This window comes from Mugil cephalus, chromosome 2, assembly GCF_022458985.1.
Source record: "Mugil cephalus isolate CIBA_MC_2020 chromosome 2, CIBA_Mcephalus_1.1, whole genome shotgun sequence".
NCBI classification, from domain to species: Eukaryota; Metazoa; Chordata; class Actinopteri; order Mugiliformes; family Mugilidae; genus Mugil; species Mugil cephalus.
Window position 1 is genome coordinate 2,894,532 of NC_061771.1, and position 12,990 is coordinate 2,907,521.

Consider the following 12,990-nt stretch of genomic DNA (forward strand, 5'->3'; position numbering starts at 1 on the left):
AGATGTGTGGAAATCTAAGCAACTGCTTCTGGTCTTCTGACCGTTTTTTGGTCGATGGAGTTCTCTATCACAGTCAAAACTATGACAGTCTAAACTAGAGATACAACAGTGCTGTATGCTTGAAAGATGGTACATTTTGTTTAATTAATTACTTGATTATTTTTAAACAAACGCATTCACATCAAATGTCTGCACTTTGCTCATGTGCCAAACTATGTTGTGTTTTAGTTGAGGTACTTACTAAACCAGACAGGCCTGTGTATAAAGATTCACAGATCAATGTAGAAAGTACTTTAATATATGAGGTTAAAAAACTTAAACTATCAATGCTGTCTGCCCTGACATGATTAAAACATGCATCATGTGTTCTTGTTGAAACAGATGATGCTGTGTACATAACACCATTGTCTATAACTTGATCAATAAAGTCAAGTCAAATGTTTGTTTGTCTGTTTTTATGTATGTTTTTAAGGTACGTAAAGATCATGCAATTGAGCACACATACTATTTACTGTAAACTTTAAAACCCCAGCACTATATGATCTTGAACATCAGCTTGAAGTTTATAACAGGGGCAACACCTCAAAGCAAATGTGTGTAGTGAAAAACATTTTTATTCTGCTAAATTAAATGTAAGCAGGAGTCAGTGACTTCACCTTATTCTGTACTTAGATCAAGATATACTAAGTATTAGTACTTTGTGGCAGAAAGAAGTAAAAAGTATACTAAAGTACAAGTATAAGCTTTAGTATAAAAGTATAAGTGTAAGTATAGAAAATATAGTACATAAAAAGTAAACTGTTTTCTATTTAAAACTCAAACTTCTCACCAGTCTCTTAGAACTGGAGAAGCTCCTCTACAAATCCAGTTGCCTTTTCAAATGCTTATTGGATTTACCATAACCTGGATGACTGAGAACCTTCACAGGCTACTGGTTGTAATATTTGCCTGGTGGATGACGGCAAATGGATTGAGAAAGGAGAATAGAGAGGTAGGGAATTAAAGATTTCCTTAGCGACCGTTGACAAAGAGGAAAAGCCTGAATACCTGCTCCCTGCAGAGATGTATGCCGAGTCCTTAACACCACAAAAACTGACCCACAGCCTATATACACCAACAGGGCCTGTGTGGGGAAGGTCTCCATCTTCAAGTTTCTGGGCCTGCATCTGGATGATGTCCTAATCTGGAACACCGAGCCAGCATATCACCTATAGAGCACAATGAGAGCTAAAGTAAACAGACTGAAAACAGCTCATTGCCCGTGACTGTGCAATATTCCACCTTGTGCAATGCTGTGGACAACTGTGCAATGTATAATAATGTTAAGACTACTATAACATATACCTATGAAATAAACTTCACTGACTGGATCAGGTATGCGATTCTTCGTGCAGGTGTTGTGTTAGAACCTGTTTCCTTTAGGGCTGGGCGTATCGATCTAAATATCGATAGTGTCGGTGCAAGTATCGATATCGGATCGATACTAGCGCACTGAGGTCGATACTTTACTTACTGTTTTAGTCCGTTCGTCCAGTAAATTACTCCTCACAGGTTCATGCGAGCGCAGCTTCTTTCTAAGTCTGTGTGCGGCAGGACCTTCTCATCCCTCATCTGTTGCAAAGGTGGGATATGGACAGAGGTGATACTCAAATCCTAGCATCACAGCAGCATGCAGAGCTGACACTGATCTTTTTTCTAAAACCATCATATGTAGTAAAAGGGGAATTATTAACAATTATTTGTTAAATTACTTTATATTATAATTAGTTAAGAAAAAACGGGTTATTTGCCTTAATATTTGTCCCGTATTTTATCATAATCCTAATCAACTAACTAATGGCAAAATTTATTATTATAGTTATTCAATGATCATGACATTTCAAGAAAAAAAATATCGGTATCGGCGATACTAGCCCAGTATATACTTGGTATCGGATCGATACCAAAACCCCAGTATCGCCCAGCCTTAAGTTTCCTTATCACGATATGTTTCCAACCTCTTGATGTCAAAAAGCCCCTCCCTGAATAAATATTTTGAGACAGACTCAATTAAAGTCAGGAAAGGCTCACAGATAAAATTGTGCTTTAAATGAGATCACAAAGTCAGCTGATCTGATTTCGTCAAGCAGGTTTGAAATCATCAACTCAAGTTAGATAGTATTCATTGGGCTTCATGGCACACACCCAAGCAACACAACGGGGGTTTGGATCATCACAGCAAAATAGTGGTGGAATAAATAATAATGGAGAAACAGATCTGACCCATGGCCTATATACATCAACAGGGCCTGTGTGGGGAAGACAGAGCCAGCACATCACCTATAGAGCACAATGAGCGCTAAAGTAAACAGCGTGAAAAAAAACTCATAGCCCGTGACTGTGCAATATTCCACCCTGTGCAATGCTGTGGACAACTGTGCAGTGTATAATTATGTAATATGGAGTTTTTAAAGAAAGGAAATGTAAGTGACAAAACAATTATCTATTGAGACAACCTTTGTGTCCTCTTCTTTTTAATCTTTGTTCTTTGAAAAACATTTAGTTTGATAATTAGATTGCTTTTTCTTTTCTTTTTTCTTTTTTTTTTTTTACTCTTTTCTTTTTACAGTTTCAATGAAAGATATAGGTTCTCAAGATGAAGACATCAAAAAAGGATTTCACATACTAAAGCAGAGTGTAATTCTGGATTTTGCTTCTTAAATATGAGAATGTTTGCTTGAGTGTGATTGCATGTGCAAAGAGAGAAAGAGAGTTTATATATATAAAAAAATAAAATAAAATAAAATAAAAAATCCTGGTATCAGCAAATGGCTGATAGGATGAAAGGTAATAGCCGTGTCAATTACCATTTACCCCAAATCCTCCTACAGACCATTTCAAAATATCTCTCAATATCCAATCATAATAAAAGTGGTAATGAGAATCCTAACTTAAAGCTAGAGTTATTTCCATTCCATAAATCACGTATCCAGACTCCTACTATATATTACCAGTCATCCTCCTCTTACAAAAGCATTTGATCATATGCAAATTAATTTCACTAAACTGACAAGGAAATAAACGCTGTCTTATGATTGTTGTCAAACAGGACTCAGCAGCAGTAGATACAGAACTATTCAGGGAAATCATTCATCAGCGGGGAACTCCATCAAAGATATCCGCTGTTTCCCATTTTGTGACCTCTGCTCTGACAAGCATGGCTGAGTATCTAGGGGTAGACTGAAAACAGCATTGTGCCAACACCCCAGCACAAGCTGTATCTGGATCTGAGCAACTGACATGAGGCATCAGGAAGTGTTAAAGAAGAACAGGCACAAATCTAAAACAGTCCAGTAGAACTCATTCCAAAAGCAGCCATAAAACTGATGAACCTTTCAAATGCCTTGCCAGAACTATGGGCAGCCATAAACTTTTTAGATCATACCACATGCTTCACCCAAACGAACATCACACTCTACATATCTGGGGTTTAAATGAGACCACTCCCATATCCCTCTCCAACAATGTGGTTTCATTTGAAGGTTTTAAGTGTGTGATACATGCTGAGGTGTAGTAGCTGCGACTAATCTTTTGCTTTCGTGTCTTTTAATGAGAAGTATTTCAAAATGTAAATTTTAAACGTATGTAGTTTGATTATTGTGAACCACCTTTATCTCACTGATTCAAAGAGGATAAAAGAATCTCTTTCTATGTGTATCTATACGCTGCATGTATGCCTTATTTAGGTGGTTCTGACTGCACCAGAGGACCAGCTGATCCACTTCCCCTCTTTATGCAGACTCGTCCCCGTACTGGATGTGTCCAATGAGGACAGTGTCATCTGCAAACTTCACAGTAGGGTCCCCAGAGGTAGTCATATGTGTAAAGGGAGAAGAGCAGTGGGGAGAGAACACACCAATGGGGGGCGCCAGTGCTAAGAGTCCGGACGCTGGATGTAAAGCTACCCAGTCTCACCTCCTTACTGACATTGTCAGTAATGTGGGGGCACCACAGGGGACTGTCCTGTCTCCTTTTCCGTTCACTCTTTACACCTCTGATTTCCGATACAGCTCTCTGGGTCCTGCCACCTGCAGAAGTTCTCTGAATACTCTGTAGCAGAGATGGACAGGACACTGATCGCAGACTTTGTGGAGTGGTCCCAGGCCACCCACTGCTGAACATGGACAAGACCAAGTAGGTTATTGACTGACTTGAGGAGGAAGAGGACAAGATCAGGCCATTCAATGTGTGCAGTGAGAGAAATTGATCTGAAAGGCTGGAAATGTGATTGGTAGGGAGTTTGAGACATTTGTCTCAGTGAGGGACAGGAGGACACTGGATAAACTGCTCTCCATCATGGACAATCCATCCCATCCACTACACCAAACACTAGAGGGACAGAGGAGCTCATTCTCCAGCAGCAAGCAATTTCCCTTGAGGATCGTTAAAGTCTGTCTAAGTCAAATTCATCTTCACGCAACAAATTGCAGGTCGCCTGCAGGTGGCACTGCTATCAACAAAATAAAAGCTTGTGCTTTGAGTTTGGCAACAGCTTTATATGTAATTCATTGATTTCTTAATGAGCATTTTAAACTATTTAATTCTGAGACTGTATTAATGTAATACTACTAGGGCTAACAGGGAATCTTATGACATAAGATTTTAATTAAAATATGTTGTGAGAATACGTCTGAAAAATGTGTTTTTTGTTGGGTTAATAATAGTAATATTTCAGCCTATCTGTTCACGCATCACGCTGCCATATACAGTCAGACTTTTGAGTCACAAGTCTGTCTTATGACCTCTTTCACCCAGAGCCAAAGGCTGTTTGTGAAGCCCATGAAAGACAAAGTCAAACCTCTGTCCTTCAGACTGATGTTAATGTAGCCTCCTCTGGATCATCCCCCTCACTGGGAAGGCATTGATTTTTTCTTTTTTTCTATATTTTTGAGTTAATACCCAAGCTGCACTTTCCCATGGTACACTGAACTCTGCAGAGCAAACACTCGGCTGAACATAGCAGCACAGTCCAGGTCCTTTAAGGTCAGTGAGTGAAGAAAAGTGGGTCAGACTAAAGGGAAAAATTATGGGAAAATATTGAGTTTTTATTTATTTTTTAATTTTTTTTGGCATAATCCTAGCATTTCCAGTTTTTAGCTGTGAAGACCTGTTTCTTTTCTTTGTTTGATAACATTAAATTAAGCGATTTCCAAACATTGACTGTCTCATTACTCAGACTTGTATTCACTTAGTCTACTTGGACCGAGGCTTTGCAAACAGTCTCACAGTCTGACAATGTACCCAGTTCACGATAGTTGTGGTGGCCACTAATATGCCTTTAGCCCTGTAATGTTTGTATTCAGATAAACTCAAGCAATTGCCACTGCTAACGCCTGAAGATAAGCCCTGGACTGAAGTCAAGATGAGGACGTTATTCACTCAGTAAATGTTTAAAAATGCACTGAATAGAATGTATTTTATTTCTATAGTTAACATTGTGGATAAGCTGTCATGCAGAGGGTGAATGCAAAAAATATGTACTAATCTCGCAGTTAATCCTGTTAGGATTGTAAGAATTGATGCAAATGAACAAGACAGGTTGAAGAAACAGCCACATTTTTTGCACTCTTGTAAAATCATAACAGAAGAAAAAAGATTTACTGAAAATAAAAATTGTCTTTATCTCTCCTTCTGGTAAATTAAGTTTATTTTCATACATACATTTCATACACTTTGACAATATAATTAAATGAAATACATGCTGCCAGCAAATTAACTCCACAACTGTTGGTTGTACAGCTTTTTCTGTACTGGATCAAAATTGATCTAGTTACCTTCAGACTAAGTGTGTTTCCATGAAATTAAGTTTTGGGGAAATTATTCGACCTCCTGAAAATGTTTCCTCTGGTGGTAGCAAAAGGACAAGAACCCTGAGGGTAGGGCTTGCCAAAGCCAAAAGAATTTTATCTCTCGCAGTATCTTGTGTTTGAATGGTTTTTCAGTCACTGAAGCCATCTTCTCTTGAACAGAAACAAGGCTTGAATCTCCTTTTGTCATTCCCTGAAATGTTCCCAGCCACGTATTTCTGAAAACAAGGCGTCTCCAGGGCAGGTGGTGTAGTTGACCGCCTGTCTGTGGCCATGGATGGTGAAGTTGGCAGCCAGACCTCCTCCATCTACAGCGCATTTTACAAGACTGTGACGCAACAGGTCCATGGCATGGCGAGATGGCAGGGTGGCTGTGTAGTTACCAATGATAGAGACGCCATACCCGACAGCATTTTTCCCCTTGGTGTGTCTGCCCAGGTGGTTCCATCCCCGGCCTTCATAGATGTAGCCATCAGAGCCGACCACAAAGCTGAGAGCAAAATTATAGCACAAGACATTTAGAATTAAAGTGGGACATTTTTAATGTGATTCATTTTCAACAATATGTCCTGATGAGCACAAATTACATTTTTAAAAATGCTGATATCATAACATACACGTGAGTTCTGGAGGATCTGGACACAGGAGGTATTTAGCCTAGTTTAGCACAAAGATTGAAAGCAGAGGGAAGCAGCTAGCCTGTTTCTGTGTATGCGAATCAGCTGATATTTAATGCAGCGACATGAGAGTGTCATCCATCTTGTCATCCAACACTTAAAAGTTTTTGTCCTCAAGGTGTCAAACCATTTCTTCCTTACTCTACCTGTATGCAATGTCAAGCCAGTCACGGTCTTCCTGGTGGAAACGCTGCATAGCCCTCATGTCACGAGAGCATTTTGGGAAGGATAAACACGGTGATGAGGGCTCATAGGTGTGATGGACGTAGAGAAACTGGAGGGGAAGAGACAGTGGGATGGGTATACCCTTGGAAGCTTTAGCCCCCCACTGGCAGCGAGGAATGATTTGAGGGCAGTCTGTGATGAGAAGAAAAAAGGATGAGGGTTAGTTTACTATTAGCTATGTGCTGTTAGATTATCCAGTACAGAAACCCTTTTTTGAGTGCTTGGAGGCAATATAACAAATTATAGACTGTAAACTATGGAGAAATATGTGGCTCACTAGCTACCAGTTAACTGTGCTCATCAGTTGGTCGCCAGCTTTTTCTTCTGTGGATTGGAAGCAGGCACCGTTGAACAAGTTTATTGGTACTATACTAATACTGGTTCACAGCAGTTTTAAAAGGCAACTCTTCAGGATGTGATGTGAAGTTGAAAAGGTCTTTACTCCGTCTAGATTTGGTCATTCTTTCCAAGAGTAATTACTAAATGTAATCACAGCTCACCCCAGTACTTGTGCATAAATGCCTGCAATCCATCCTTCACTGCTTTCTCCACCCCGGTGTCCTGAGCAATCCATTCTGTCTTCTCCAACTTCCAGACCAAGTTTAGTGTCTCCATCACCTGACTCTGAAGATCAAGTGACTCCAGAATGGATCTAGAGAGCTCCCGTCGCCTAGGGCTAACATTGTCAGTCACGGCATCAAGACCCCGCGCCTCAGTCAGAGTAAAACTATAGTATCCTTTCAAAATCTCGCTGAGGGTCTGCGTCTGTTCGGATGCAGATACATTGCTGAGGCTAGTCCCCAGTATAGCTCCATCCATGCCCCCATTGATGATGGCATCTGTGGCCAGAGTGGCAGGACGAGACAGCTTGAACATTTTGGGGTGCTCTACGCTGTCCCAGCACCCGTTGGGCCCCAGGCGATGAGATGGTGGGAAGTCCTGGAGGCTGAGGAAGGACAGACCCAGCCTCCTGCCTAAGGTGAGTGGGAAGATCCCAACAGCTGCCGTCCCTTCCATCTTGGCTTTCAGTCCTGATTCAATCCCTAACAGTAGAGGTGCAAGCGCTACGGTGGTGCCATCTGGTGTGAGAACCACACCCCGTTCTTCTCCACTGTCTGTCACAGTGTGGTGGATGGCCTTATCAAAGAAGCTGAAGGATGAAGCATTCAGAATGGATCTCTCCAGGACCTCAGTGTCACTGAAATTATAAGACGCCCCCAAGAAATGGATAGTCATCATGTCGTCATGGCCAGCAGTCCTCCGCAGAGCCCTAACCAGAGCTAGGGGGGACAGACCAGGCTTGGAGCTTTCAACCTGCTGCACGGCTCGGATGAAGCTGTCCATGTTACGCAGGTGAATCGCTGACAACAACACAGTAGAGGGAAAAAAGAAGTTAAGTTTATAATACTGCATCAAAGAGTCGTAAATGAACTGTTCTGTTACATCCAATGACAATAGTATTATACAAGACAGATTAATAGACCATGTCATCTTGAATCTTATTCACAAGCTGAGAGAAACTGAAACGTGCAGGTCACAGAAAAGAAGAAATGTCTAATCAACATGCCGAGCTGACTGTAAATATTCCTTCCAAACAACAATTAAATGATGCAACCTTACTGAAATTTAATGGAAGATGACAAAATGTTTAAATGAATAAATAAGCTTACCTGCTGGTTTGCTGTAGACAGTAAAGAAGAACAATAAAAACTGAACATAAAACACAACTTGAAATAAAGTCATGTTGCTTCTTCTGTTTTTCGCCACTTAAAATGTGTTTTTCTGTTATGCGTAAGGACCAAAATTAGACTCAGCAGTATAGGCTTTCATGCACCCTACAACTGAGAGGATTTGTATAAGTGTATTTGTGTCCAGTGTGTGTACGTGCATTACTGCAGTGTCCCAATAGGGAACTGTTTGTACACTGGCGGGTCCAAATATTGATTCAACCTACAATACATCAAAGTGTGTCACGAGCCAAGCAAAGTTTGCCCCTTCATTCAACATTTCCTTACAAATAACAGGTTTTTAGAAAAAAAAAATAAGTAGTGTAACTCATTCCTTCTATGTATTACAGCCTTTTACATGTCCCTGCTACAGTATGTCATTCAGGAAACACAAAATAAATACATTGACATTAACCACAAACAGATTTATGGTTAATGTTTACCATCTCATGTGATGTGTCCATCAGTTGCATACTCACCAATTTCGGGAAACAGTTTTAGTCACTGCTGATCACAATAACAGTCAACAAGATGTGGAGTTTTACTGCAGAGGAATAATGGAAAACAAGAATAGAGCAGATTTAAGGTGGATTTTTGAAGATGTCGTCTTCAGATGTAGGCAAAAAGCGGCAATATGAACGTGCAGACAGAATAAGTTGTGAAATCAAGAAAATAGAACTTCTAGTTAGTTATTCACCTGAGTATGTAGAATAAACGTGGTACGCTGCTGTAGGGGCAAAATAGCCTTTTAATTCAACTTTGTGTGTAAACAACTATTCTTGACACATAACACGTTGTGACAGTATATAACATTTGGTGCCAGAGTGTAAGATTTTTAGTCATTGAACAATTTATAAACTAAAAAATGTGGACGATCGCTATAAAATTACATGAATGTGTGAAGAAAAATGGGTGAAGACGTTTGTTTACAGCTCACACACAAAAATGTATGGAAGAAACTGAATGGTTTAATGTGCAACTTTCTGTGAATCAAGGAAAAGTCCATTTGAAATATATGATAAATGAAACGCTGACATGAACATGGTTCTAGGAAGGTTGGTAATAGGACATGTAGAAGAAACAGAAGGTAATGGCTTGTTTTTGCTGATTAAAATTAATGATACACGTTGCCTCATTTAGACTGCAATTTTCCAGAAGAGATTTTGAAAAGTTTGGTCTCATTTGAATGAAAAATATATCAATCTTACAGAAAAAGTAGACTTATCTAACAGTTGAACAATACACAAATACACAACAGCTTCTGGACATTCAGAATAACAGCTACAATACACAAACATTTCTTATTTGTTTTTGTTTTTCTAATGATATGTTTTAACTGGATAGAATTTGTGGATATTTTTTTGGTTTGCGGAAATGAACATCGAGAATCACTGCTCATGTGACAGGGTGACGTTTACAATCCGGAAGTAATCACAAAACAACAAGAACAGGTGCAGTAAGCGATCAAATGATTTCTGGTGATAATTTGACGCTGTCTCTGTGAACGCCGGGGTTAAAATTTTCTTCTTTTTGTATGCTCTACGTATCCTTTATTTTGTTCTTCAGGTCGCTGCAGCATTTTGCTCAGGTTAGCATTAGCAGTGTTCGCAGTCACTGATGTGGCTGATGTTTCTTAATGTTTCCTCTCACAGCTAGCAATAATGGAGACTCGCTTCACCAGAGGCAAGTCTGCTATTTTGGAGCGGCCCCTGAGCCGACCTAAGACTGAGGTGAGTGTGAGCGCCTTCGCCCTGCTGTTCTCGGAGATGGTGCAGTACTGCCAGAGCCGGGTGTACTCTGTGACCGAGCTGCAGGCGCGTCTGTCTGAGATGGGGCAGCGGGTGGGAGCCAGCCTGCTCGACGTCCTGGTGCTGAGGGAGAAAAATGGCAAGAGGGAAACCAAAGTACTGAACATACTGCTCTTCATCAAGGTACACATTTACTGTGAATGTGGAGTCGGTTACTGTGACTGTGGTATTAGAAAACTTACTGTTTTATGCACACAGATCAGCCATAACATTTTGACCTAAGTTGCCTAATATTGGACTTGTATGTCCACACGTCCCACAGATGTTCGATTGGATCGAGATCTGGCTTCCTCAAGCCATTCCTGAACCTTTTTCCCTTTGTGTCCGGTCACATTATCCTGGACCTTTGCTCTCTGGGAGTAATGTTTCCATGTAATAGTGTGCAGAGCTTAGATAGGGGCTACGTGTCAAATTACCGAAGGTTTTCTAGCAGAGCATTGCAGAAAACATCACTCCTACTGCCAAAACATCACTTCTACTGCTGTGTGTTTCTCAGCTAAGACACGCCTGTACCAGGCCATCCAGCTGTGATTCATCAGAACAAGCCAGTCTCTTCCACTGCTCTAGGGTCCTGTCCTGAAGCTCAGGCGTCAGCACTCGGTTTGAGGTCAACATGCACACCGTAGATAAGACGGCCCATAGAAAAGAAACTTTTCTTTCTGCCTGCTCTTCTTCCCTTTGACCTTTTTTGATAGGCACTATACACGACAGACTGGGAAAACCCCAGAAGAACTGCTGTTTTGGAGATGTCTGTCTGACCCAGTTGTCTAGCCATCACAATTCAGCCAGGCAAGTCTCAAATCATCCACTCACGTATTTCCTGTTATGCTTTATGAGGAAAATGTATTACGATGAACTGCACTGCTAGTCAAAGGTTTGGACACACTTTCTCGTTCAATCCATGAGACGGTCGGTTCAAACTTTTGACTGGTAGTATATATCCCACCCACTGACAGGTTCCTTGGTAATGAGATAATGTGTCATTCACTTCACCTGTCAGTGGTCAGAATGTTATGGCTGGCTGACATGTAGAAAAAAACATTTGCTAGTCATAAACACTGTTTATTTCTCCTGTAAAGTTGGTTTGCCTCCTCATTGATTTTAACATGGAGGTTTGTGATTTTGAAGTCAAGTAGCCATTTAAGTTGTAAGTTGTTGTTAAGTTGCTTAATTTTCCAGTCCTGGAGGTTGCAGTTTTGAGCATAAATAACTGTTCACTGTTAATGTAGTGTAATAATAATAATAATAATTATAATAATCCTTTGTCATTTGCTTTGTATTTGACAGGTATCTGTGTGGAGATCATTGTTTGGAAAGGAGGCGGACAAGCTGGAGCAGGCCAACGACGATGACAAAACATACTACATCATTGAGAAAGAGCCTGTGGTCAATACCTACATCTCTGTTCCTAAGGAGAACAGCACCTTGAACTGTGCAGCCTTCACTGGAGGAATCGTAGAGGCCATCCTCACACACAGTGGCTTCCCCGCCAAGGTCACCGTCCACTGGCACAAGGGCACCACGCTCATGATCAAGTTCAGTGATGAAGTGATCGCCAGGGACAAGGCGCTGGAAGGCAGATAGAGAGGAGATTTTATGTGACTCCTGACAGGTCTGAAAGACTGTGAGTAGATTTGAAGTGGATCTTAATGCGGGTACAAAATGTAAAGCAGAAAAGGAATGACTCAGACACTGACTGTCATTCCCGATTAATTCGCTGATCATTTTTAACTAACAGTTTCTCTGGACTGATGTACTTACATTGAAGTTAGCAGCTTCAAAATCCAAAGAGTTTCCATTTAATACCATAGAAAACCAAAAAGGTGAAGTCAATTGAAATTCCAATTCAGTTCTTTCTCTTACAGTTAAATGTTACAAAGACATATTTATTGATTATTGATTCCACTACTTGAGAATTTGGTCGTTACATAAAATAAACAACTGATTTCAATATTGTGTTTTTTTTTGTGCAACATATCCATCTGATGGGAAATTCTCAGTTTCCCCCTTTAATGAATTAGTCAGGTAAGATGTGTGGCTGCATCTGTGTTGACAAGCCTGATGGGAGAACACATGTGTTTGTAATGCAGGGTCACCACAATAATGTGACGGTTGGAAAATAAAGTTGAATAACATGTTGAGCTTGCAGCTAAAGCATTAAAGTTGACATGTGTATCTTTGAGAAATATTGTTCATACATACATTTTGTTGTGATAAAATGTCAGATGTGTAAAGGAATGTTTTGGTTTTGGGTTTTTGATACCACTTTGTTATCACTGTTCGAAGAGGTAGTTTGTATGTAGTACAGTTGAACTGTGTTGCATTGCACAATGTATTTGGAATATTTTGACTACCCCCATATCCTGATATGTCTTAAAGAAAGCTTACAGCTCTGCTGAGGTTAATTCTGGAGGTTTAACCAAATGCAGTAAATAGACACAAGCACTTTATGACAAATAACCAAAGCCTGACTATATTAGGGATTTCTGAACTCATTCACCAGTGTATGGTGTACACTGCGGCTTTCTAATATAACGTTTGTGCGTTTAAAATAACCAAGAGTGACTCAGTTGTTTTCTTTCAGGCTGTGCTTTGTAGTACAGTTGAATTGTACTGTGTTTTTATAATTTTGACAACCCCACCGACTAAAATGGCCATTTTTAGAGCTAGTATTTCCGAAAAGTGCAGCTGTGAACCACGAGATCAA

The 12,990-nt window shown here is 40.2% G+C and overlaps 2 protein-coding genes across 4 annotated transcripts; one reads left to right on the forward strand and one right to left on the reverse strand.

Moving 5' to 3' along the window:
* Positions 1 to 5,663: 5,663 nt before the first annotated feature.
* pglyrp2 (peptidoglycan recognition protein 2) lies at positions 5,664 to 8,614 on the reverse strand. The gene is made up of 4 exons (XM_047578798.1): positions 8,419 to 8,614; positions 7,249 to 8,109; positions 6,670 to 6,880; positions 5,664 to 6,336 (listed from the first exon to the last, which is right to left on the reverse strand). Exons 1-4 carry the CDS (start codon positions 8,489 to 8,491, stop codon positions 6,033 to 6,035), a joined length of 1,449 nt encoding a protein of 482 aa, XP_047434754.1. The 5' UTR covers positions 8,492 to 8,614; the 3' UTR covers positions 5,664 to 6,032.
* A 1,237-nt stretch (positions 8,615 to 9,851) lies between these two features.
* On the forward strand, positions 9,852 to 12,521 carry trappc5 (trafficking protein particle complex subunit 5). Of its 3 annotated transcripts, none has more exons than XM_047579084.1 (3): positions 9,852 to 9,926; positions 10,128 to 10,406; positions 11,571 to 12,521. In XM_047579084.1, the coding sequence occupies exons 2-3, from the start codon at positions 10,137 to 10,139 to the stop codon at positions 11,865 to 11,867; spliced, it is 567 nt and encodes a 188-aa protein (XP_047435040.1). In that variant the 5' UTR covers positions 9,852 to 9,926; positions 10,128 to 10,136; the 3' UTR covers positions 11,868 to 12,521. The 3 variants fall into 3 exon arrangements, with proteins under 3 accessions (XP_047435040.1, XP_047435041.1, XP_047435039.1); XM_047579085.1 differs by having other exon boundaries at positions 9,908 to 10,041; XM_047579083.1 differs by having other exon boundaries at positions 9,920 to 10,018.
* The last annotated feature ends 469 nt before the right edge of the window (positions 12,522 to 12,990 follow it).

Excerpts from the sequence above, each read along its gene's own strand:
- pglyrp2 (XM_047578798.1), bottom strand. The coding sequence starts at position 8,491 with ATGACTTTATTTCAAGTTGTGTTTTATGTTCAGTTTTTATTGTTCTTC. Across the intron at positions 6,881-7,248 it reads ATTTATGCACAAGTACTGGG|ACTGCCCTCAAATCATTCCT; the intron begins GTGAGCTGTGAT and ends TTCTCATCACAG. Across the intron at positions 6,337-6,669 it reads TGGCTTGACATTGCATACAG|CTTTGTGGTCGGCTCTGATG; the intron begins GTAGAGTAAGGA and ends TTTTGCTCTCAG.
- trappc5 (XM_047579083.1), top strand. Across the intron at positions 10,407-11,570 it reads ACATACTGCTCTTCATCAAG|GTATCTGTGTGGAGATCATT; the intron begins GTACACATTTAC and ends TGTATTTGACAG.